Here is a 26,574-nt window from a genome sequence, read left to right on the forward strand (position 1 = left end):
TACGTCTTATATGCCTTTGCATAAGTATTACGAATAATACTAATTTGCACAGAACATACAGTAATTTATGCTGAAGTGAGGAAAAGACACTGAACACGAAGTATGTCGAACATTGCCTCGCCTGTTCCTATTTGTATCGCACGCGCGTCATTATACATATTGGTGTGTCACCTGTGGTAGAGAAAGGAAATGGCGGGTAATGTACGAAATTTTTTGTGATTAATAGCGTCTTTATTTTATACGTAACACTTTTTACCACCGAAACCAAGACGAGGTAGAGCTACCCCATCGCTACTGACGCCACTCTAGTCTTTCAAAGTACAATCACTTTATTTATTTATTAAATTTATTGCCTCATGACATAACGCGTTCCTCCAGGTGCCATCGTGTAGGTAGATGTCTCTATTCGGCATGCGACTAACCTTATTGTAATGAATGTTATAAAATACTTATAGGGACACGACCGAGAGAGTTATTGTGTGCTGCGTGTCTGCTCTAAAGGTTATTGGCGTTCATAAACGCGTTACTGGCTTGAATTAGCTATGAATCGTTTGTCTTTACCTGTCTTTATTATTTATGTATTTGTAAGAAAGGGATAAAACATAATTTAACTAAATCAGACCCGTAAAATTTTATGAATAAGGGGGTATGTCTTTAGATTTGAAGTTTTAGTCGGAGTAATGAAACATACCTAAACCCCCTGAGCAAATAAACACTAAAGTTATATATAGGTATAAGTAGTACCCACAAAGCTAGCACAACTGTCCATTTCAGGTGACACACCAATCTTAGTCACAAGTCTCGCGATCTTCACAGGAAAAAATAGGGGACTAGGGTGCCTATGCCTAGCCAAAGATCCCAATCATTTGCGCCCTAGCGAACGAAACGGTAATCTCTCTCTATGCCTCTTGCATATTTTCGTTCCATATTGGCATTTTGGCTAGGCACCCAGTTTACCTCACATGACTAAATTAAGTCGAGTGGTAGGTTGTGCTAAACTCACAGAAAAAATGGGTTTATTTTTCCTGCTCGATCGCAGTGGCCAAAATAAAACTAAGTTACCACCGGGGTCTCGCCGCTCAAACACGAAAACTCCTGTAAGATATATACCTACTGCCATACCTAATGTTAAGTAAGTTATTTATATTTATACTAATGTAAGATTGTTGGTACGTGTGTATGTACAGTAGACTGCGCGCTGCGTGAGAGTTGTTTAAATTATTTTATTGTACAATAAATACATTATTCGTGATAATACATTGTTTCATTCGCACACATTATTTATTACAGTACCTATCCAGTCACGTATAAAATAAACAATTTTACCTGCTACCTATATCTCAGCTCAATAGAAACGGGATTTGATGAGAAGTTCATTATTTTATCGAAAGATCATTACAGCAGTTCAACATTATTCATTTATTTTGTATATAAATTTTATTAAATACTTATTAAAGTCATCGGTTAGTAAAGCCCACCTCCCACCTGACTAATAAGATCATTACCAAGAGGGTGCTGTTGTCATTTACCTCTACACCTAAATAGTGACAGTTCAGTATAGTATGAAAAAAAAATTATTCCAATGAAATTCCGCAACATGGCGCGTGATCATATATATGTATATTATTACCGGTCAGACTTTATTTCCGTATTCTATAAACACATAATAATATAATACTTAAATACAAGAAGGCATCGTTCACCTCCATTAGGTACAAATTCGTTAAACCTATACAATATTAGGTGGGAGTTACGTACGTTACACGCCTACCCACCCATTCTATATTTACAAAACAAAGCCAAACTTCTTCAGGCACTAGTACCTACTAAAGTTTCCTCGCCAAATAGGTAAGTAGTAGCGAGGACTATAACCTTCTGTAGGTAAGTATGAAACAGAATTACACGATTATCTAGAACCACATCGCCCACTGATTCATATCATGTACCTCTTGGAGGTAGGTACTTTTTTAAGCTTTGTGATGTGTACCTACCTGTTTGTTTTAGGACCTGCAGCTAATTCCAATTGACGAAATGATCAAGGTAACTCAGCAAAGAAGTGTGAACTGCAACCAACCCTTACACTTAGTGCCTAAATAAAACTCGTAACGTAATTACCTACGTGATAGAGCCTACCATACCAATACCAAGCTCTATAAAAATAACACATTGGTACGTAATTTATAATTATACCTACTCATCAAGCCTTCAGTTATAAATCTAATAAACCTGTCTCCTCGTAAAACAATAGTTCCACGTCGATTATTGCCAGTTGCACTTACCACATGTGACAGACTGATCAAAGTGATGAATGTTGATCAGCTCAGCAGAGAACTATGAAAATTCCCATACAATAAAATGTTGAGAAAGCTTTAACGGTGACACGGTGACAGACGGTTAGGTGCAACCGAACCTTAATCCTCTTCCAGTGATCAGTGTCCGACGGTCTCTACCCGAAGTATATATAATAAAGACCTTGGCAATATGGCAACGTCATTCATAACTGTTCAACATCGGTGGACCTGGGTATAAAAGTACTGTGTCAGACATACAGTCACAAACTAATTGATTGTCATCAATATCGGCAATAGCGTAACTGCTAAATATTAAAGTTCAATAGTGCGAGCTATCAGCGCGGCTCCATGGGCTCGGAGCCGGCGCGAGGCGGCGTCGGCGCGAGTTCGGCGGCGGGCTCGTCCGGCGGTTCGGGGAGTGCGTCTCGCTTGCGCCGACGCCGGAACTCGAGGAACTGCCGGCCGAGCCGCTCGTCCAGCACGTCGGGCCGCCGCCGCTCGCTGGACACCGAGCCGCGCGATGGCGGCGCCGTGCTTGCTTCCTCTACGTTCTCTTCGTCCACTTCCTGGAAAACACAAGTCATCAGATTGGCTAAAATGCTTAAATCATCAAGGAGTAAGTAGAATCATTGGATTATATATTAATACATTTTATCCCTGCTCCCAGTTAATATCTTTTACGCACTATCTACACATGTTTATTTATTTTTATTTTATTTTATTTATTTGGAGATCCAACAGCTATGACAATAACATAGAAATTATTTATTTATTTATTTATTATTCGGAGAACCAACAGCTATCAATTGTACAATAGTTATGTATATAGATAACAGAAAGCCAATTATAGGTTCCCGCCAATAGCAACAGGTTAACAAACAAACGGTGGTTAGCACTAAATTTTACAACGTGTTACCACTAATATTCTAAAATACGTATACTTATTATATTATATTATTCTACAATACAAAGCAATACTCTTTATGGTACATACTGAACTAGGAAAACAAAACTTATTAATAATATACATCTATCGATACAGTAATATGCTATCGCATACGACTCGCTCACTTAAATAATTTGTCTGTCAGAATACGTCTTATAGTTGTGATGTTTATAGTGGATACAGAAAGCCAATTACATATAGGAAATCACAGGTAGTAACATAATCAGTGGCGGATTTGCAGTCTTTGCCGCCCTAGGCTCTGTAGCCGCCCCTTTCACAGCACTTATCATATTGATTACATTTTGAGCTATTTCTTGTTATCATCAGCGAATTTCTTGTCACGATTTACCGCCCCTAATATTTTGCCGCCCTAGGCCCGGGCCTACTTGGCCTTATGGCAAATTCGCCACTGAATACTACCAAATGATAGGTATCGACTACGGAGTTATTATGTCTGAAATAAATGATTGGTGTCTAATTGAAAAAAAAAGAAAAAAAAATAGTCATAAATGTTTCACATAGGTACTTTGATCTCCGCGAAGGTAACAGGCATGGTGCGGTGCCTGGCGCGCACGCCACCGCGCCGCGCGCGCCGACCGCGTGCCAGCGCCGACGCCGCTGCCGGGTACACCGCCTCCATAATGTGTACCTACTGAAAACATGACAGTTAATAAAAGATATACTTTGATTGCTGCACCCTTGTAGGGCCCATATTATGTAATAGGTATGTTCGCAAATAAATGATTGAAGCGGCGAAGATAGTGGAATGATCACTGGCTAATTGGCTATCTGATGCAGGTTGCTGCATAGATAGCCAGGTTGGTCATTTTCATATTACTCCTTCGTATGTTAAATTAAGCCTGAAAAGTGACTTAACATGCCATTGCGCTGTATTTCTTGTTAGAGCCTTATTTCATTCCCGCACGTGTCCCCTGGGTGGTGCTAAACAGTAATTAAATTTGACTGCTGCACTGCACTATTCTATACGAGAGCCTCGACGCAGCAAGTAAAATAGAACCGAATTGCCATACGATTAAATAAATTCATTTCGTAATTATAAAATCGATTCCCTGATATAAAATAAGTATTATAATAACACGGTGTATGGGTTCGTTTAATAAGTAATAGTTTTGCTTAGCCTAACTTATTTGACTTATAATTTCAAACAGTAACTTTTAAATTAGACTAAATAGTGCATTCATGTAACTACATACTTGTACATATATGTAGTGTATGTAGATAGATACCTACATCTAACTTTAAGCAAGTATATAGTTAGGTAATTAGGCATCAGTTTTGAAACTTATGAATTAGGTAATAACTCTCTAAATATCATGCCTGATATCATCTGACCAAACATAATTCCGAGAACCAACATGACCTGAGCAATGAGCGAGCTGTTAGCGAAGTGGTAGTGACGCGCGATCTTGGTTATTTATACTGAATGCTGCATTTCTCGTCATTCCGACTCATTCTTACTTTAATTGCCGCAATTTTAATTGCCACAATTTTAATTGCCTAAAGTTATATCTCTGCTCATAAATCTTTTCAGATGATGGAGCATAAAACAGCTGGCTAATTGACCTTAGCGTAGCGAAGGTCTACGTTTAGACCCGCTGACCGAAGCGTAGGGAAGGTCTACGTTTTGACTCGGGCATGTCGGGCATATATATGTCTGTATGTTCTCCTCTACAGGTCACAGTTATCAACTGATTCTCGTGAAATTTTATGACCAGATTATATGGTTAAATAGATTTTTCTGTCGATCCGGTAATTGGAATTTTTTTAAAATGGCGGAGTCATGATACGTCGCGCCTTAACAAATAGCCGTATCGATATCATAAGAGTTTTTTCTTTTTGTTTAGGGATATGTTTAATGCAGAATAAATAGCAAAAATGCAGTAAATTATATAGCTGGTTTAGGCGGTATTTTAGATAGGTAGGTATTTCGTTTTTAATCGGGAAAAAGTACCTACCTATTCGTCAGTTTAGCTAAGAACTATCATTGGCGTATTTTGCAAACATTCGCTTTTTTAGTTTGCACACGCAAGGGCCCGTAAAGATTATGATCCCTCATACTTCTACCTATGTAGGTAGGTACGTCAATGCGTCAATGTCATAGAGATACTATACGAAGGTGCAGAATCTTTTGATTATGAGTTTTATGAGAGTAATAAAGGCATGCAAGTAACGTATTCCCTGCAACCGACTAATGATTAGTTTTATGGAATTGCCCTAAACGATTCTCAAAAATAATTTCTGCTATTCTGAGATTGAGATTGATTACTAGGTATATTCGATACGCGTTGCACTTACCAATTGAAAGGACGTTTCCTCACAGCCCCAAGAGCCCTTAGTACTGCAAACCTTCGGCCTCCACTGCGCGTGAGAGCGGCAGCTGCGTACGCGCTGACTCGCCGCGTCCTGGCCCACTTGGCTGCGGCGGCGCGGGGCGCGGCGCCACAACACCGCCACGCCAAGAGGACTATCACACCACCAACCTTAAACTTCGACCACAATTTCCCCGAAAGCACCAAACGACAGACGCGATGCGAGTCTTGATGCGGATAAGATCACTGGTAATCGTCCGCTTGTTATTTTTTCCCACGAAATCTGAATGTATTGGTGTGACCGCGATCCGGCGGAGCTGGCGGCTCGCCAACCCGCCACCCGCCCGCCCGCGCCGCGCCGCCGGTAAACAACGCGATGCGAAACGCTTTATAAACAAAACGGGGCAACCACGCTACGCAAACACGGAAAGTGAATAAATACGGGTTATTTATAATCCGACAAGTCATCTTAATCAGAAGTGATATATCGTACGTCATTACAGCGAGCGACTCTAGCGTGCTGCCGCTGCGGCGGCGGCGGCGCGAACGTTGCGCCATCCTACTCTTCATAATAGGTATAGATGCAACTGTTGCAAGATGTTTCAGATGAGAAGGGCCTTTGTAATGAACGCTGCTGCTGCCTGTTATGCATCTTTGATACTACCCTGACTACCATGCTACAGAAGAGAAATTGCCATTAGCAGAGTCAGGTGGCATGTTTTAAATTTGATAACCGAGACTTGCAGTTGTCAACTCGGAATCTGAATATACCTAATGCAAGTTGGTTTATGAGTTCAGAACTTGGAGTCCGTCCTTCCGTCCGTCTGTCACCAGGCTGTATCTCACGAACCGTGATAGCTAGACAGTTGAAATTTTCACAGATGATGTATTTCTGTTGCCGCTATAACAACAAATACTAAAAACAGAATAAAATAAAGATTTAAATGGGGCTCCCATACAACAAACGTGATTTTTGACCAAAGTTAAGCAACGTCGGGAGTGGTCAGTACTTGGATGGGTGACCGTCTTTTTTTTGCTTTTTTTTGTTTCTTTTTTTGCATTATGGTTCGGAACCCTTCGTGCGCGAGTCCGACTCGCACTTGCCCGGTTTTTTAGTCACCTGCAATAATTAGGTACAGGGTGAATATACGTATAGGTAATACTAGAGCAACTTTTATTATGGGAACAACAACCCCGTAATCTCGAAAAAATAATTGACGCTCCCATACAAAATAGATATCAACATAACCAACCAAAATGTATGAAACAGGTAAAAATTTTTTGGTAGGAGATTTTATAGGTATAGGATACGTTTCAAATCGAATCATTATTCCTACGTATAGCGAGTACGGATTTATTAAATTATGCGAATATTTTGTATCTTAAATTAAATCAAATTTATTTTAAAACTAAATAAAAGGTATTGAAGTATTTTATAATAACTTATTTTTGTTATAGGTTCAGGAAAGCATCCTTAAGTGTTAGTCTTAAGTATGGCATCATTTTTTAAGGCAGGTATCCCTAAATTTGACACATGTCACATCCATAATTTGACATTTCTTTCAGTTTCGCGTTTCCTACACTATTTCACATTTCACTTCGTTTCGTATTAGATTTGGTTGACGCCAGGTGCTTCGACGCTGTTTATTTATTTTTCGTGCTAGCTTTTTACCATTAACCAAGATGAGTTACATGCTGGGGCATCTCCACAACGGCTGGCAAGTGGACCAAGCTATTTTGTCCGAGGAGGACCGAGTTGTGGTAAGTTATATTTTCAGGTTATTAATGCTTTCATTTGTCTCTATTCTAGAAATTTCCTTGCAGTCTATAACTTGAAATCAAAGCATGCCTTTTATGATGATGTTTCCTAAAACATATTCACGCTCGTGCGCGAGCATACGACAAGAAGAAACATTTTTGTTTCTTACATTGAATGAATGAAAAATCATTGTATTGTTTGTAGGTGATTCGTTTCGGCCACGACTGGGACCCGACATGCATGAAGATGGACGAGGTGCTGTACAGTATCGCAGAGAAGGTCAAGAACTTTGCTGTTATATACCTCGTGGACATCACTGAAGTCCCTGATTTCAACAAAATGTAAGTGACTGATGACTGTTGGCATTCTGCTTACTTCTTTGTTTACACTTAATATGAAAAAATTAAAATGAAAAATAGTTTTAGGGTTTAATATATCTCATTCTTTTTCACACATCACATTAATTGGAAGGAATAATGTAAAACAGTGGGTATAACTCATGGACCTCACCATTAGATAAACATCTGTAGGGTTAACTAAGATACCTAGAATAGAATAGTAACTATAGTGCTCCATCAGATTTGTTCATTGACCTGTCCTCTCCCACGGCTCAAATCTGAGCCACAAAAGGTTAGTGACCTTTCATACAAAAAAAATGTTGTTTGTATGAAAGGTCACTAACCTTTGTGGCTCAGATTTGAGCCTTGGGAGAGGACAGGTTAAATGAAGCTGACCCACTCCAGCTTGATTTCCCATAAAAACCAAAGATCCTTGAATATTTTACATTTCTTCCTTCAACTTAACAAATGTACATTGTTGTTGTACAGGTACGAGCTGTACGACCCCTGCACGGTGATGTTCTTCTTCCGCAACAAGCACATCATGATCGACCTGGGCACCGGCAACAACAACAAGATCAACTGGCCGCTGGAGGACAAGCAGGAGATGGTGGACATTCTGGAGACCGTGTACCGGGGAGCGCGCAAGGGCAGAGGTCTAGTGGTTTCTCCTAAGGATTACTCTACTAAGTACCGCTACTGAGCTCCCGAACTTCTTATTTTTGTGGAAAATTGTCTTACTGTGAAAAAACATAGTAGCCTAATGTATTGCGGAAAGAGTCATAATATAGGAAGAAAAGACAGGCAGAGTCAAGGGGAATGTATTTGTATAGTATACAGATGAAAGAAAATATATCCAGATTTCTGAATTTGTCCCTGAATAACATTTTCACTTTATAGGCTGATTCTGAAGAGTAATATTACGAGCATTGTTTTAAATGTTTGTGTGTATAGGAGGTAAATCTAATATAAATTAAATATAAGGGATTTTAGATATTATCTGAGTTTTTATAGTTAAATCCTTGCCCCTTAACCCTCTGATTTTATAAAATCTGCAATTCTAATAATTGTTGCAGTATTGTTGTGTGGTAAAAATTACTTTGATGCACAGAATAAAAATAATTGCGAGTTCATGAAGGCCAATTAGTTAAACGTTAAACTAACTTACTAATGTGCAGTTTACGATCCCAAGGTGCAAGGGGGCCATCTGGACGGCCGCACTAACTGGTTGGACAGTTTTTCATCGAGAATTGCAATTTTAATTGACGTTTTTATCGCTTACTTGCTAACTTTTAATCAATACTCACTGAGAAAATTCTTACAAACCCAAACACAATTAGGTTGTGTTGTTACATTTGAGTTTAGTGGCCACGTCCTGTGTCCATCATCAGGTGAGCTCGATGGTACCACAATAATGCATTGTCACCCAGCTAATCTAATAATGGGAAGTGGGACTATTTATATTTTGCTTGTAAGAGTTGACCTAAACATACATACATTGCAATTAAAATAAAAGCATGTAAAAAAGTGCACTTAGATCTACCGGTATTAAGAACTTATGTAGAAACTAATAAATACAGAAAAAAAAAACAACGGGTTGCACTCCGGGAGTGCCGGCAGAAGTGAAAATTCAATGATAACATTTTTTCCCCATCACAAAAAGTGCACAGCGCCGCTAAAGAAGTTTTCACTTCAAAAACTGGTTATCTGATTAGTTACCTCCTGAGACCTAGACGAATATGTACAAAAATGTGTACGTACCTACGTACCCCCCTGTTTTAACTTACAGTTGAATAAAGTAGGGAAGGAATGAAACGACAAATACGTTTGTTGTAAGTTTATTCAGTCTTGCACAGACGATCGCTTTGTTCGGCGGCCGCCGGTGGGGACACATGACTAGACACCGGCGCCGGGGGGGCGGGGGAGGGAACGTCATCGCTCCTCACATTGCAATACACTCATCGATGTCATTCATTTTGAGTCAAAAAGTCAAAATTGACACGTAATTCTGCTGTAAATCGGCGAAAGGTAATTTTGTAACATTAGCAATAAAAAAAATTAGAGTCAACTCCTACGAAATAGCATCAGAGTAGCAGTTTAGAGGTTTGAACTTTCGGCAAGCGTATCGTGATATAAGTCGGCGTCGACAGTTCAGTTGTGTTTGCGGGGCGGGGGCGGGCGCACGGGGTCGGCGCGCCAGTCGAAGGCGGCGGGCGCCCAGATGGAGGCGAGCGAGTGGAAGGGGTCGAAGGCGCGCACCGGCGGCGGCGCGGGGGAGGGGGGGGCGGCGGGCGGCGGGCCCGGCGGCGCGCGCGGCCCGAACCCCGGCGGCGGCCGCAGCGCGCCCGCCGTCCACAGCGAGCTGCTCCACGGCGACCCGATGGTGCCGTACGCGTGCGACCCGTTCACGGTGTGACCCTCGTCTGGAACTGAACGGTTACGATTAGAGGTCGTTGCGAGTATTAATCAAGGAATAATCAAGGACTGTAAAAAAGAAATTGCTGAAGTTATAAGTTATTTAGTAAATATATCTTTTTCGAGTGGCATTTTCCCGGAACCATTGAAATTATCTCTCATTAAACCATTGTACAAAAAAGGTAACAAGGAAAGTGTTGAAAACTACAGGCCAATTTCACTGCTTCCAGTAATATCTAAGATTTTCGAAAAGGCTTTTCATATACGTTTAACATCTTTTCTAAATAGATTTAATATTATTAAAACTGAACAGTTTGGTTTTCAGAAAGGGAAATCGACTACTTTGGCTGCTTTCACCTTGTCAAATAACATACTCAGCTATATGAACACGAGCATGCCTGTAACTGCAATTTTCTTTGACATGAGCCGAGCCTTTGATTTTGTCTGCCATGAAACACTTCTAGCTAAATGTGAACTGTACGGTATAAGAGGTGTACCTAACGATTGGCTCAAGACATACTTATATGGTAGGACACAATTCGTGGAAGTAACCCAAATTGACTCTTCCAATACCACAGTTCAATACAAATCGTCCACTAATGTAAACAATGTAGGTGTTCCACAAGGGAGCATCATGGGACCCCTTCTTTTCTTATTATACGTCAATGACCTACCAAATGTAACTGTTTTTACGTGTACGCTTTTTGCTGACGATCTAGCCATCGTCATACCGTGCCATGATGTTAACACATATAATAATGACATTAACAATACGGTTACTGATGTTATAACATGGTTACGTAGAAATAATTTAAATATCAATATTGACAAAACTACTTATATACAATTTGTAAATAAAAATGCTAATAAACACTCGTTAACTGTATCGTACGGAAATCAAAACTTAACAGAATCATGTTGCACAAAATTTTTAGGTATATGGCTGGACGATGAATGTTCCTGGAGCGATCACATTAAAAAATTATGTAGTAAAATTAACTCATTTGCATTTGCTCTATGGAAACTGACAAAGATAAGCACGAGAGAAACTGCAATACAGGCATATCATGGATACGTTTGTTCTCTGCTTAGGTACGGAATTCTTCTGTGGGGTAACTCGAGCCATGCCGAGCAAGTGCTAATAGCTCAGAAACAGTGCATAAGATCTATATGTAATGTAGACATTTTAACATCTTGTAGGCCGCTTTTTAAGGAATTGAAACTTTTGACTGTACCTGGCATATATATTTATGAAATTTGTCTATTTGTGAAACTTCATCCGGAATTTTTCAGTAGAAAAAAAGATATATGTAAGTTTAACACGAGGTACCCTGATAGACTTATAATTCCACCCAAAAAAACAAAATTGTATGGCAAGAATGCGCTATGTATGTCAATTAGTATCTATAATCGTTTACATGATGACATTAAAGAATTACCACTTAATTTATTTAAATCTAGGTTAAAAAAATGGTTAATAGACGAATGCTTCTATCGTGTCAGTGATTATTTTGATTATTATAATTGTTAGATTGGTATGTAGTCTTAAGTTCTTTTATATTCTTGACATTTTTCGAATCTCTTAATTATTGAAATTAATCCTTAGGTACTACTGTGTTTTATGTATTGTGACTAATGTGTAATATTACTAATGTATTTTATTATTTTTATGTGATCCCATTAATTATATATTTTTTTGTTATGACTCTGTTAGTTTAAAATAATTGTAGGTATAAATTTTGCATGCCAGCTACTGGTGAAATGTGTGCTTCACTTATAATTGTTGACCATCTATTGTACCATGTTTTAAGCAAAATAAATGATTTATGATTTATGATTTATGATTAACGAGGAAAGGTACCCGACTGTCCGGCTCCGATTTGATTTATTTTTATTATGTGTTATGGAGCGGTCTAAAATATCTGACACGTATTTTTTTTAGCTGCCCAAACTCAACCTATCGGGAGACAAAACTTTCCAACTTCTGTAGAGTTTTGTTCGAGACAATCTCTAGTTAATGACTGGTTTAATTATATATCTATATATATTGGAGAACATGAAAAAATACATTAGTATTATTTATTAGGAGACGGAACGTAGTTGTAGTAGAACAGGTGGTTCCCTGTAGCGGCACCTACACTACACTCACCTCGGTAGTCCCTCGGGGCGGGCGCGTCGAAGGGCGAGCGCTCGTGCGGGCGCCAGGCGGGCGCGTAGTCGTCGCGCGGGGGCGCGGGCGCGGGCGGCTGCTGCGCGCGCAGCACGTGCGCGTCGTTGTAGTGGAACAGGTGGTTCCCTGTAGCGGCACCTACACTACACTCACCTCGGTAGTCCCTCGGGGCGGGCGCGTCGAAGGGCGAGCGCTCGTGCGGGCGCCAGGCGGGCGCGTAGTCGTCGCGCGGGGGCGCGGGCGCGGGCGGCTGCTGCGCGCGCAGCACGTGCGCGTCGTTGTAGTGGAACAGGTGGTTCCCTGTAGCGGCACCTACACTACACTCACCTCGGTAGTCCCTCGGGGCGGGCGCGTCGAAGGGCGAGCGCTCGTGCGGGCGCCAGGCGGGCGCGTAGTCGTCGCGCGGGGGCGCGGGCGCGGGCGGCTGCTGCGCGCGCAGCACGTGCGCGTCGTTGTAGTGGAACAGGTGGTTCCCTGTAGCGGCACCTACACTACACTCACCTCGGTAGTCCCTCGGGGCGGGCGCGTCGAAGGGCGAGCGCTCGTGCGGGCGCCAGGCGGGCGCGTAGTCGTCGCGCGGGGGCGCGGGCGCGGGCGGCTGCTGCGCGCGCAGCACGTGCGCGTCGTTGTAGTGGAACAGGTGGTTCCCTGTAGCGGCACCTACACTACACTCACCTCGGTAGTCCCTCGGGGCGGGCGCGTCGAAGGGCGAGCGCTCGTGCGGGCGCCAGGCGGGCGCGTAGTCGTCGCGCGGGGGCGCGGGCGCGGGCGGCTGCTGCGCGCGCAGCACGTGCGCGTCGTTGTAGTGGAACAGGTGGTTCCCTGTAGCGGCACCTACACTACACTCACCTCGGTAGTCCCTCGGGGCGGGCGCGTCGAAGGGCGAGCGCTCGTGCGGGCGCCAGGCGGGCGCGTAGTCGTCGCGCGGGGGCGCGGGCGCGGGCGGCTGCTGCGCGCGCAGCACGTGCGCGTCGTTGTAGTGGAACAGGTGGTTCCCTGTAGCGGCACCTACACTACACTCACCTCGGTAGTCCCTCGGGGCGGGCGCGTCGAAGGGCGAGCGCTCGTGCGGGCGCCAGGCGGGCGCGTAGTCGTCGCGCGGGGGCGCGGGCGCGGGCGGCTGCTGCGCGCGCAGCACGTGCGCGTCGTTGTAGTGGAACAGGTGGTTCCCTGTAGCGGCACCTACACTACACTCACCTCGGTAGTCCCTCGGGGCGGGCGCGTCGAAGGGCGAGCGCTCGTGCGGGCGCCAGGCGGGCGCGTAGTCATCGCGCGGGGGCGCGGGCGCGGGCGGCTGCTGCGCGCGCAGCACGTGCGCGTCGTTGTAGTGGAACAGGTGGTTCCCTGTAGCGGCACCTACACTACACTCACCTCGGTAGTCCCTCGGGGCGGGCGCGTCGAAGGGCGAGCGCTCGTGCGGGCGCCAGGCGGGCGCGTAGTCGTCGCGCGGGGGCGCGGGCGCGGGCGGCTGCTGCGCGCGCAGCACGTGCGCGTCGTTGTAGTGGAACAGGTGGTTCCCTGTAGCGGCACCTACACTACACTCACCTCGGTAGTCCCTCGGGGCGGGCGCGTCGAAGGGCGAGCGCTCGTGCGGGCGCCAGGCGGGCGCGTAGTCGTCGCGCGGGGGCGCGGGCGCGGGCGGCTGCTGCGCGCGCAGCACGTGCGCGTCGTTGTAGTAGAACAGCGACTGGTCGCCCGCCGGCGCCGGCGCCGCCGCCGCCGCCAGGGACGGAGGGGACCTGCACGAAACCGACTAGATTAACTTACTTCATTCAAGATAACATTACACTCCAAACATTACAGAATTAGAGATTCTGAACCTTTTCTGTGAAGCTGTACAGCAAACAACTAAGCGAGTTCGATTTTGACACGTGTACGAAAAATAAAATAAAGACCGTTCTGACGGAGCAGCATTGATTTGGGAGTCGCTCTCAGGACTCCATACAAGAAATCCACTTTGTATATTACACTGACCTGCGCACGGGGTCGCCGATGGGCGGCAGCGCGCCGGCCGCCACGACGCTGGACCACGAGGCGCCCCAGCGCAGCGCCCCCCCTGCCGCCCCCGCCGCGCCGCCTCCCCCCACCCCCGGCCCCGCCGCGCCCGCGGGCCGCGCCTCGCACTGCGGCGGCGACACGCGCGCCGCTGCTGCGGGCCGCTCGCTGCGCCGCTTCGACACCTGTTACACCCGGTGTAAATCAAAAAATTTGGAAAAGTTCTCAACACGCTAAAATTAGAACTAATTTTACTCCGCGTTAATCTTTATAAAATTGCATATATGTATATATATATATTTTTTATTTTATTTTTTTAGATATAAAAAAGGCGCTCTCCGGAAAGTGAAAACGAACAATTACGTGTGTATTTTTTCAATCGCCAGGATTTTTTTTTGTTTTGACCATGTTTTGTTTTGATATTTTTGTGACACCAATATCAAACATTAGCATCTATCGCAAGTGTACGGTCTGTGATATCAATATCAAACATTTGCATCTGCCGCAGGTGTATGGTCTGTGACGCCAATATCAAACATTTGCGTCTATCGCAGGTGTATGGTCTGTGACGCTAATATCAAACATTTGCATCTATCGCAGGTGTATGGTCTGTGACGCCAATATCAAACATTTGCATCTATCGCAGGTGTATGGCCTGTGACGCCAATATCAAACATTTGCATCTATCGCAGGTGTATGGTCTGTGACGCTAATATCAAACATTTGCATCTATCGCAGGTGTATGGTCTGTGACGCCAATATCAAACACTGCCCTACTTTTTCCGCAAAGTCAACAACCGAGGTCTACGAGTACGCACAACGCGGATTTAATGTTAATGTTATAACTAACTTGCTTAAACCTCAGCTCCTAACACTGAATTCTGACAAAACGAAGTTTATAAGATTTTCCATGCGGAAAACAGAGCCGGTCGCACATAACCTCAAACTTTACGCACATAACTGTAAGGAAAAATGGAATAATCTCTATTCATCAAAGCATTGTGCAATAGAGTTCGAAAGTTAATTTATTTTATTTTATTTTATTTTATTTATTTGGAGAACCAACAGCTATGACAATACCATAGAAATTATAATGGATACAGATAGCCAATTATAGGAACTCACAGGTAGTAACATAATACTAAACTAACAGGTACTACTTATACTAAGGTTACGCACTATCGCAAGCACATATGTGAACAAAGCCAACACAAATCATATCTAATAAAGATAAATTGAAAGTTACAAAGATACTAATTAACAAGTAACAAAATGAGGACTATTAAAGTAAAAATATTAATAATACATTTGTAGGTATTTAAGAAGGCGACAACACGCTCACTCAATAGACTCGAAATATCTCTGCACTAAATTACGTCTCACGTTAGGGATTCTACAGTTGAATATATCAATATCAAATTCTTTAGACAACTCGTTAAGGTTACGACTGGCGCGCGTTAAAAAACTATTCTGTCTGTATTTGGAAGATGCATTTTTGATTGCTAATGGGGGATGATACCTTTTAGAACGAGAGGGGGTTTTGAAACACAGTTTACTTAGCAACTCGGGGCAATCGATTACACCATTAGTAATACTTATTAGGTAGCTAATATCGGCTACTTCACGGCGTTTTTGTAAAGGGACAAGGTGATGGTGCTTACATATTTTAAGATAGTTGGAAGAACTGTAGGGATATTTCAATTTAAAGCAAAGGTGTTTTACGAATTTTTGCTGAATGCGTTCGATTCTGTCTATATATGTATGGTAGCAAGGGTTCCAGACCTGAGAGGCATATTCTAACTTACTTCTAACATATGAACAATAAAGCACTTTAAGCGTCTTAGCCTGAGTGAAGTGAATAGAATTGCGCATTATGAAACCTAGTGCTTTATAAGCGCCACTAATAATGCTATTGATGTGATTATCAAAAATCAGCTTTGAGTCGTGCATGACACCTAAATCTCTCATACATGATACTTTAACATGATACGTTAATGTTTGTATTCAAAAAACTTCGTTCAATCGCTGACCTAAATTTAATCAAGCAAGTATACTTTGCACTATGTCAATTGATACTAACTTACTGCATTTCTTCCTGGGGTGGCACTGCGAAAACTACACTACTAACCCTAGAAAGAGCCCAGAGAGCCTTACTAAAGGTAGCTACCTCCCGGCCCTTCTTAATCTTCTTATACCCTACTGACCTCCTTTATAAATCATGTGAAATACTAACAGTTCGTCAATTATATATATTAAGCACAACACTAAAGCAGCACGCCAGAACTCCTTTCAACTCTGAATATATAAATAAAAGGCGCAAAGATATTATATGTATTCAAACCGTACAAAGAAAACACATTTTTTCATCTCGATTTTTTTGTCTTTTTGGGCCCATTTTTGTACAACAGGTTAAATTTTAATTTTTATTAGTTAAGAACCTACTTATTTTTATTTTAAGGGGATTACAGTTATACATATAGTTTATAAATAAGTGAATAATTAGAAATAAATTAATAGTGTTCAGGTATTTGTAAACCACTTGTCTCTATATACATTCTTACTTCTTAGTCTTTAAGAACAACCACTGTACTATACTTTTCTCAATAAATTATTTGTATTTGCATCTATCGCAAGTGTATGGTCTGTGACGCCAATATCAAACATTTGCGTCTATCGCAGGTGTATGGTCTGTGACGCCAATATCAAACATTTGCATCTATCGCAGGTGTATGGTATGTGACTCCAATATCAAACATTTGCATTTATCGCAGGTGTATGGACTGTGACTAGTGTGGGGATCACTGTACTGCCCCTCTGTTATTATCTATTTACGAAATAAATATTTTTTTTTTATTTATTAAGAAACAAACAGTCTTATAAAACAGATAAGTATATAGAGTAACATTTTTCTAGTAAAAGACTTATAGTTTCCTATATCTAAACAAATATTTTAATAAAAACTTATTACTAAGTATAAATGACATGCATATGTACTAGTATGTGTGACGAGATATGTGAGGAAATCTTAATTTAGCTGGTCATACAGGTGTTTATTATTTTAAAGAAGAAAAAACTAATTTTTTAAACAATCTTAGTGAGCTGCTAAATATGTCTACGTTTTGGCACTTTACATTGTACAACCTACATGTGCGCTTAATGTATGAGTGCTGCGCATGTTTAGTTCTGCTGCTTTTGATACTAAATAACATTTTATTTCGACAACTACGTTCTGTTCTGCGGGGTACGCGTAAATCTATATTTTCTAAAAGTTCAGGGGCGTCTACTAAATTATTGAATATTTTGAATAAGAAAATTAAATCAGTACAGGAGCGTCTTATGGAAAGAGATTGAAGATTGTAACTGGCTAAGGAGGAGGCGTAACTTTCGTAATTTCTACCTGTTCGGAATTCAAGAGCCTTTATGAATATTTTTTGTAATCTTTCTATTCTGTTTCTGTGTACATCATGACAGGGGTTCCATACTACAGAAGCAAATTCTAAGCGACTTCTGACATAGCTATTATAAAGTAATTTATACGTGAGGGATCTTCGAAAGGGTTTTGCGACGCGAAGAATAAAGCCTAACTGTTTATATGCTTTATTCAGGATATTATCAATATGAAGATTAAAGGTTAATTTTGTGTCCATTATTACCCCCAGATCACGTATGCTATCCCGCCGAGTTAAAGTAGCTCCACATAAAGTATAATTGTGTAATATGGGCTGTTTTTTTCGTGTAAATGTGATTACGGAACATTTGTCATTGTTTAAAAAGAGGTTAATAGAAAATTCTAAATATTCATTTAGAATTTTCTATTTATATCAACCAAATACATCAAATGATATTTACCTTATCTTTGCGAGTGTGATGTTTCCCGGGCGGGGCGCGCGGCCTGGCCGGCGGCTCGCTGCGCCGCGTGGGCGAGCCGCCGCCGCCGCCGCCGCCGCCGCCGGTGGCGTCCCGCCGCGCCGCGCGCGCCGCCGCCGCGCCGCGCGGCTCCGGCGGCGGCGGCGGCGGCGGCGCGCTCGTCGGCGTCGGCGCCAGCACCGCGGGCGGCTCGTCGGGGTCGTCGGGGGGCGACGACGAGTCCGTGCCGGACGCTGCGTCCGAGTCGGTCGGGGTGCGCGGTTGCTCTTCCGTGTCCGGTTCAGTGTCGGACGCGTCCGGCGGCGGCTCAGAGGGCGGCTGCGGCTGGGCAGGTTCGACGTCGGGTTGAGGCTGCGTATCGGCGTCTTCGCTCGACCGAGACGACTCGTCTTCCGCTCGCGGCGCGTCGCGTCTCAGCATCTCTGCGCGCCAGTGTTCGAAAGCTCGACGTTCGGCCGCCGGGTCGAGCGGCGGTTGCGTTCGGCGCGGTTTACGCCGCCGCGGCGCGGCCGGCGGGGGAGGTACCGTTGTGGGTTGTTCCCGCGCCAACGCTCTTAAATCTAATGGCGCGCGCGGCGCCGGAGTTTGTCTCGCGTCCCTCGCGCGCCGGAGCAAGCGCTCGGCGTCGAGCGCGGCGGCGGCGAGCACCAGCGCGAGCGCGACGACGGCGAGCAGCGCGCCGGACGCGCGCAACGCCGGCTCCCACGCCGGCCGAGGCTGCTGCCGAGCACAAATCGGTAACAATCGCGCGGGGACCGCGCCCAGGAGCCTGAAGGCCGCCGGACCGGAGTCCGATCGAAGGGTTAACGGACAGGGAACTCTCGCTAGCGAGCAATCGGTTCTGAAAGACAAGGTCAACGCGCGAGTCTCGTTGGGCTGCAGAGTGAGCGGCGCGCAGGGGTCGAGCCTGAAGCCGCGCGCGGCGCAGGGCTCGCCGGCGAGGCGCCAGGCGCGCAGGCGCAGCGGCACGGCGCCCGTGTTGCGCGCCAGCAGCGCGCGCCGGACCTCCCAGCGCGACTCCTCCGGGCTGGCGACGGCGGCTTCGCAGTCTTGGCCCTCCTCGCAATCCGGAATCTAGACGAATATCATCGTTTTATTACTACTATACGTAAATGGCTTGATGTGTTTTACCGACTTCAATATATAAGCAGTATAAGGTACCTGCAGCAGTATGGGCTGGTGGTGGTGGTGGTGCGCGCGGCGGCCGCCCAGCTCGAAGCGCGGCACGGCGCCGCGCCCGCCCAGCTGCACCGCCTCCACTATTGTTAAATTATTCCTGTAACCAACAATGTTTATTCACCTTTCGTCTGTGGACCTCACCGATGTTTTCCGTCACCTTGTTGCATTGTGCCGACCGAACATTGAACACATGAGTTTAGAACTTACACTAGGTATATACAGTGCCAGCCACTTGAATAGCCTCACTCACCAAAATTAATATTTCTCATAGTAATATAAAAAGGAGATATACATTAAACATTAAATATGAAATAAAACAAGAAGCCTTGTAATAGTAAATAAAATATTTATTGTTATCTAATCAAAGTTTTAAGAAATAACGTCAAACAAATAATTGGCCCTTCCACTTGAATAGCCTCACATGCTAAAGGATACTTTTTAGTTATTAAAACTCTTTCGTTTAATATTTTGTATACCTTCCATTAGACCTTATTAATTCGAAAATGTGATTAGGTAGTGATTCATATAAAGAATGTATGTAATTAACGTCCACAGAATCCCAAAAAGTGTAAATATCTTGAATCAGTTCTTCTTTATTACTAAACTGTCTTCCGTTGTAATAAACTTGCCGAGACAGCCAACCCCAGGCATTCTCCATGATGTTCAGATCAGGAGACAAGGATGGCCAATCTAGAACTTCAATCTGGTTTTCTTCAAACGACTTTGTGACTATGGCTGACGTGTGTATGGGAGCATTATCATGCTGAAAAAACATTTTTTTTCTACTTATTACTTTTCTGATCTTACTTTTTGTTTCTTTTAATAAATTTAAATACTTTTCAGCATTTAGTCTTCCATCTACCATAATTAAATCAACAGTACCATAGTAAGAAATTGCTCCCCAAACCATCACCGATCCGAGAGTTGAGTGATGATGTCATAGTACTTTCGGATCTTTCCTTAGGTCATGAAAATAATATTTAAATCCATCTGGACCATCTAGATTAAACTTTTTCTCATCACTAAAAATAACATTTCGCCACTCGGTTTTCCAGCATATGTACTTTTTGGCAAAAGACAGTCGATCCGCCACATGTTGTTCGCGCAAAGGAGGTTTACTCATGATTTTTTTCGTTTGAGGTGGGATGATGTTCTAATAATTCGTGGAACTGTAGAGAGAGATATTCTAGTATTTATTTCACTAGCTATCTGCTTGGCGGTCTTGGTGAAATTTGAAGCAGAGCGTAAAATAAGTCGACGTTCACGATCCATAGTGGCAAAATTTGTGCGTCCTTTATACTGGTGGCCGTAATTTTCCTTATTTTTAACATAATTATTAATAACTTTAGGGCTGCGACCTATTTTTTTAACTATCTCACGATGGGATAATTTATGAGTTAAATAAAAATTAACCTTTTCAATTTCTAAACTTGTAAGTTTTTGCCACGTCCTATAGTCACAAAAACATTGTGTTTATCGCGTTACTGCAGGTACTTAATAGAATGCCTTCTGTATTATCTAATCATAATAAAATTAATTTGAAAGCGAAACATAAATGCACGGTTTGGACAATTATGTCACACTGAGGCTATTCATGTGGACGACCCGTATTAGCTCTTGCGTGCACGACGTTTCGCGCGCAGACAAGTTCGGACTTGTGAATGTGTCGTTCGATAAACGTCAGGGCGTACAATTCAAATTTAAGATATATTGATAAAAATTATCACGTATAATTATAATACTCACAATATATAGGTGAGGCTATTTAAGTGGTTGGCACTGTACTAACGCTAGGATCGGAATGTGCAAAAGAACAGTTCCTTTCATTCATGATTAGAAGCTTTTGATAGTTTTGATCCAGAACATAAATGGAATCGATTGTCATAATTATCCTCCTATTTCCGTTAAATTTTCATCGTCTAAATACAGACAAAATAGTTTCTTGTCGCGTGCGAGTAGAGCTTTAAACAATCTGGCAAACCAATTAGATATAGATATATTTAATTGTAAGATACCTTTGGTTAAACATTATTTGACGCTAAAATGTTTTGATTGAGCATGTGTAATAAGTATTTGTTTGCTACTTTTCTACTGTATTTCTGATTGTAGGTGTTTTTTTTTTAAATATTGTCATGTTTGGATTGTACTTAATATTTACTGTAAAAAAAAAAAGAAAAAACTCTTATGTTGTGTGTTGCTGTGTCCGAGCGTCGACACTTTTCATTAAAGTAAATTTGAATGTACAATCTGTAGCTACATGTGTGATCCTGTAATTGGCTTTCCATCTCTTATTAATGTGGCATACTCTGTATAGATAGCTGTTGGATCTCCATAACATAAATAAATAAATAAAATAAATAAATAAATAAAAAAAAATTACAAACTGAAATAAATGTCACGAAGAAAAAGTGACCAAGGCCTTCAGGAATCGAACGTCCGTCTGCTATCGCGGCAGGTGCCTAATATAAGCCCCGCGTGCAAAAAAATAGTATTGCTGCGCTGACAATTTTTTTTTTCAAAGTGTAAATGCCAATTAAATGTCGTTAATGGTGCAGCGGTCACGCCGACCCCGAGCAAAATTTATAGGTGCGTCGCCACCGCAAAATTGTGGGTTTGGAGCGAACCTATAAGCGGGCGGTACGAAGTCACGTCGTGTCGTACTCGTCCCGTAACGGAGTCGTGACGCCGAAATTCCTTCCACTGGTCTATTAGTAATTTGTACACATTTTACGGTAAAAAAAAAATATATCTTGCCTGAGGTAAAGTACTGCAGAATACATTTCAGCGTCGGGCGGGAGGAAGTCTATCTTGAGTTCTATCTCGGCACCGGGGCCGAGCAGCAGCGCGGGCAGCTGGGCGGGGTGGCCGGCCCGCAACGGCGCCGCCGCGTCGTCGCCGGCCCGCAGCGGCGCCGCCGCGCCGCGCACGGCGCGCCACTCCGACGCCGTGAACACGCCGGGCACGTATACGCACTGCCTGTGGGCGCATTCTTCGATCTCCAGACTGGAATACATTTCTTAGTTAATATTTGGGAAGTTTGCAACTGTCGGTCTGTGGAATATTTGCCAATAATTATACGGATGCATTTTTTTTTAATTATAAAGAGGTCGTGGGCGTCACTGCTATGACCCCACAACAGCAAATCATAACTAAGCCAGGACTGTGCATATGCATAGTAAGCTGACAGGGCGCACTGGATATGTGTGTTGGATTTTAAAATGCTGAACGCGTAAAGGAAGGAAGATAGTTTTGATTTTACTTTGGATATATGTTTTTTCTAGTCTAAGTGGGTATCAATAGTTAGTCCTAGTAGAGTACATTCAGTCTCTTCTTTTATGTTTAAATCTTGCAGTAGTGGTGTCAAGTCAGTCGGTCGTTTCTGGTGTGGTCTAAATTGTATAGTTTTTGTTTTATCTGTATTTATAATCAAGTTATGGTCTTGTATATATTTAAATATTCAAACACGCTGTAAATTGTTCTTGAATAAATAAACTGAAACTGTAGCCATTGTGTAATTTCAATTCATATTTAAGTCAAAATGCCAAGTCACTGCCGCTCGCCGCTGCTACCGCCGCGCGAGGTCGCAGCCGGCTCGTAAGGCGGTCTTCACATTAGATGCAGATCCATACATCGGTCCGGAGCGCGAGCGGAACATTCCTACGAACACGCATAACGGTATCTCGGTGAGTCGATACTCACAGTATGTCGTCCCGGAGCACGGCGGCGGTGTAGCCGGCCACGGCGGGGAGCAGCGCGAGCGGGCGGCGCGCGGGGTTGCGCAGGCGCAGCCAGCGCGCGCCGCCCGCGCCCACGCCCGCCAGCCCCGCCCAGCCCGCGCCCGCGCCCGCCAGCCGCGGCCAGCCCCAGCGCACCCAGCCCGACACCGGGATGTACTCACAGTATGTCGTCCCGGAGCACGGCGGCGGTGTAGCCGGCCACGGCGGGGAGCAGCGCGAGCGGGCGGCGCGCGGGGTTGCGCAGGCGCAGCCAGCGCGCGCCGCCCGCGCCCACGCCCGCCAGCCCCGCCCAGCCCGCGCCCGCGCCCGCCAGCCGCGGCCAGCCCCAGCGCACCCAGCCCGACACCGGGATGTACTCACAGTATGTCGTCCCGGAGCACGGCGGCGGTGTAGCCGGCCACGGCGGGGAGCAGCGCGAGCGGGCGGCGCGCGGGGTTGCGCAGGCGCAGCCAGCGCGCGCCGCCCGCGCCCACGCCCGCCAGCCCCGCCCAGCCCGCGCCCGCGCCCGCCAGCCGCGGCCAGCCCCAGCGCACCCAGCCCGACACCGGGATGTACTCACAGTATGTCGTCCCGGAGCACGGCGGCGGTGTAGCCGGCCACGGCGGGGAGCAGCGCGAGCGGGCGGCGCGCGGGGTTGCGCAGGCGCAGCCAGCGCGCGCCGCCCGCGCCCACGCCCGCCAGCCCCGCCCAGCCCGCGCCCGCGCCCGCCAGCCGCGGCCAGCCCCAGCGCACCCAGCCCGACACCGGGATGTACTCACAGTATGTCGTCCCGGAGCACGGCGGCGGTGTAGCCGGCCACGGCGGGGAGCAGCGCGAGCGGGCGGCGCGCGGGGTTGCGCAGGCGCAGCCAGCGCGCGCCGCCCGCGCCCACGCCCGCCAGCCCCGCCCAGCCCGCGCCCGCGCCCGCCAGCCGCGGCCAGCCCCAGCGCACCCAGCCCGACACCGGGATGTACTCACAGTATGTCGTCCCGGAGCACGGCGGCGGTGTAGCCGGCCACGGCGGGGAGCAGCGCGAGCGGGCGGCGCGCGGGGTTGCGCAGGCGCAGCCAGCGCGCGCCGCCCGCGCCCACGCCCGCCAGCCCCGCCCAGCCCGCGCCCGCGCCCGCCAGCCGCGGCCAGCCCCAGCGCACCCAGCCCGACACCGGGATGTACTCACAGTATGTCGTCCCGGAGCACGGCGGCGGTGTAGCCGGCCACGGCGGGGAGCAGCGCGAGCGGGCGGCGCGCGGGGTTGCGCAGGCGCAGCCAGCGCGCGCCGCCCGCGCCCACGCCCGCCAGCCCCGCCCAGCCCGCGCCCGCGCCCGCCAGCCGCGGCCAGCCCCAGCGCACCCAGCCCGACACCGGGATGTACTCACAGTATGTCGTCCCGGAGCACGGCGGCGGTGTAGCCGGCCACGGCGGGGAGCAGCGCGAGCGGGCGGCGCGCGGGGTTGCGCAGGCGCAGCCAGCGCGCGCCGCCCGCGCCCACGCCCGCCAGCCCCGCCCAGCCCGCGCCCGCGCCCGCCAGCCGCGGCCAGCCCCAGCGCACCCAGCCCGACACCGGGATGCGCACCATCTGGAAACGTGCATACTGTTAGATCGACCTCGTCCACGATACGTGACTAATATTTTCGTCAAAATTAAAGAAATCGATTTCCGACTCTAACATACATTAAATAATATTTGAAAAACAAAAAAAAATACACCGTATTTGTGAATTTGCCAGAATTTGACAAGAAAAAATTTATACTTTTAAATTTTGAATGTGTAAGATTTAAACGCGATAAGAAACTATCTACGATTTTCACCAAATTGTAGCCTAGATCATAATCATAATCATAATCTTTCTCACAAACAATAAAGATTATGATTATGATTATGATCGTAAACTTAAACATGATCCTGACCCTTTACACTGCGAGTGCTGCCCCTTACAGTTCACACCCGCGCCAACAATCCTGCTTCTAGCCGTGTTCGCCACTCCCCGGTGTATCTCACCTCAGTGGTGTCTATATCAAACCTGCTTCTAGCCGTGTTCACCACTCCCCGGTGTGTTTCACCTCAGTGGTGTCTATATCAAACCTGCTTCTAGCCGTGTTCGCCACTCCCCGGTGTGTCTCACCTCAGTGGTGTCTACATCAAACCTGCTTCTAGCCGTGTTCGGCACTCCCCGGTGTGTCTCACCTAGGGAATGCAATCTCGATCTCGCAATTTCAAGATCTCGCGAGATCACGAACGAATTTTCGAGATTCAATCTCGTTGACAGGAAATCTCGATTTTAGCAATCTCGGTCGAGATCTTGATTAATATTTTCGAAATCTCGAACGAGATTGAAAGATTGATCCGTATGAATTACTTTGTTTTGAGTAATGTTTTTAACCTTAGGTTCGTGTTGTTCAGTAGACATGTGTAAGTAATGCTCGTAATATCACAAATGAGATATCTCTCGAACACGTAATATGCCATTACGTATCTCTCCGCGAAATCAACCAGTACTTCAAACACCACGCATCACGCGAGCCGCACCGAGCGCGCGAGCGCCAACGACCGGCCGAAGCGCGCTAAATGGATTCAATTCCAAATACATTGACTCGCCGATATGAACGGTCAGTTCAAGTCTACGCACGGAGCGCGTAATGTGTAATGTCACTTGTGATAGTGTCATGTTTGTTCGCCATGCCATGCCATCATTGCTTTGTTATCTCGCTCGCACTCGCACTCAGTGCTCGCTCGCTCTCGCTCTGCGATGCTTTCGGCTATCTTCGGAACCATTCGGATAGGTCCGCTCGGCCGATAGCCGCGGTTTAAGTTGTCACTCACTAATATTTTTACGAATATGATTTTCTGCAATAGATTTGAAACTCTAATGCGTCCGCGTAGAGCTTAAAATGTTTTCTTATAATACAAGAAGGACGCGGTCAAATGGAGTAATTTATTTGCGATTTTGAATTTGACGAAAAGAAAACCGTTTATTATTATTGTTGTGAAATGTTTGATAGTTTGCTTGACTTTCGCGGTTCGCGGCAAACTAAGTACGAGTTAATACTTGTTTATCCTTTAATTTAATTGTGAATTAGTGCATATCGAGACTGACTGTAGAAATTCGAATTGTTTATAAAGACTGATTGAACTAAATTGCAAATACGAGTATAGTTAAATTCTTCTTCTTCTTCTTCTTCCTCCTTGACCTTTTCCCATTTACTTGGGGTCGGCCTTTCTTGTCCTTTTCCTCCATAATCCACGATTTTTGGCTATTTCAGCGTCTGTATTTACATCTTTCATGTCTTTTTCGACTGTCGTCAGCCAGGTGGCAGGTGGTCTTCCTTTTCCTCGTTTTTGTGTCGGCATATTTAGGGCTATCTTAACCATATGATCTTCTGGGCGACGTAGAATATGCCCGTACCACCGGAGACGATTTTCTTTAAGTTTATCAGATATTGGTGCGACTTTGAAACTCCCTCTAATAAAGTCGTTACGGATTTTATCCAACAGTGTGACTCCTCCTGACCAGCGTAACATGCGCATTTCTGTAACATGCATTTTATTTATTTGTTGTTTACATGTTGCC

General features: G+C 45.3%; 3 protein-coding genes across 3 annotated transcripts in view; 1 reads left to right on the forward strand and 2 right to left on the reverse strand.

Annotated features, from left to right (window-relative positions):
- Window positions 1–1,206: 1,206 nt before the first annotated feature.
- On the reverse strand, window positions 1,207–6,013 carry LOC134670674 (uncharacterized). Its single transcript, XM_063528492.1, has 2 exons — window positions 3,764–6,013; window positions 1,207–2,857 (listed from the first exon to the last, which is right to left on the reverse strand). The coding sequence occupies exons 1-2, from the start codon at window positions 3,875–3,877 to the stop codon at window positions 2,627–2,629; spliced, it is 345 nt and encodes a 114-aa protein (XP_063384562.1). The 5' UTR covers window positions 3,878–6,013; the 3' UTR covers window positions 1,207–2,626.
- A 729-nt stretch (window positions 6,014–6,742) lies between these two features.
- LOC134670673 (thioredoxin-like protein 4A) lies at window positions 6,743–8,660 on the forward strand. The gene is made up of 3 exons (XM_063528491.1): window positions 6,743–7,328; window positions 7,531–7,667; window positions 8,154–8,660. The coding sequence occupies exons 1-3, from the start codon at window positions 7,251–7,253 to the stop codon at window positions 8,365–8,367; spliced, it is 429 nt and encodes a 142-aa protein (XP_063384561.1). The 5' UTR covers window positions 6,743–7,250; the 3' UTR covers window positions 8,368–8,660.
- Window positions 8,661–9,486: 826 nt separating this feature from the next.
- Window positions 9,487–26,574, reverse strand: part of LOC134670874 (uncharacterized) — a 79,712-nt gene continuing 62,624 nt past the window's right edge. Inside the window, exons 23-31 of the mRNA XM_063528689.1 lie at window positions 24,516–24,582; window positions 22,860–22,947; window positions 22,059–22,293; window positions 19,920–20,053; window positions 19,273–19,387; window positions 18,094–19,185; window positions 14,224–14,429; window positions 12,229–13,988; window positions 9,487–10,093 (exon numbers count right to left, since the gene is read on the reverse strand). Of these exons, the coding sequence (XP_063384759.1) occupies window positions 9,816–10,093; window positions 12,229–13,988; window positions 14,224–14,429; window positions 18,094–19,185; window positions 19,273–19,387; window positions 19,920–20,053; window positions 22,059–22,293; window positions 22,860–22,947; window positions 24,516–24,582 (3,975 nt within the window). The 3' untranslated portion in view covers window positions 9,487–9,815. The remainder of the gene's footprint in view (window positions 10,094–12,228; window positions 13,989–14,223; window positions 14,430–18,093; window positions 19,186–19,272; window positions 19,388–19,919; window positions 20,054–22,058; window positions 22,294–22,859; window positions 22,948–24,515; window positions 24,583–26,574) is intronic.

Source organism: Cydia fagiglandana, chromosome 14, assembly GCF_963556715.1.
Source record: "Cydia fagiglandana chromosome 14, ilCydFagi1.1, whole genome shotgun sequence".
Lineage (NCBI taxonomy): Eukaryota > Metazoa > Arthropoda > Insecta > Lepidoptera > Tortricidae > Cydia > Cydia fagiglandana.

Coding starts and splice junctions, on each gene's coding strand:
- LOC134670673 (XM_063528491.1), top strand. CDS start 7,251: ATGAGTTACATGCTGGGGCATCTCCACAACGGCTGGCAAGTGGACCAA. Junction 7,329..7,530: donor CCGAGGAGGACCGAGTTGTG/GTAAGTTATATT, acceptor TATTGTTTGTAG/GTGATTCGTTTCGGCCACGA. Junction 7,668..8,153: donor GTCCCTGATTTCAACAAAAT/GTAAGTGACTGA, acceptor GTTGTTGTACAG/GTACGAGCTGTACGACCCCT.
- LOC134670674 (XM_063528492.1), bottom strand. CDS start 3,877: ATGGAGGCGGTGTACCCGGCAGCGGCGTCGGCGCTGGCACGCGGTCGG. Junction 2,858..3,763: donor TTACCTTCGCGGAGATCAAA/GTACCTATGTGA, acceptor TGTGTTTTCCAG/GAAGTGGACGAAGAGAACGT.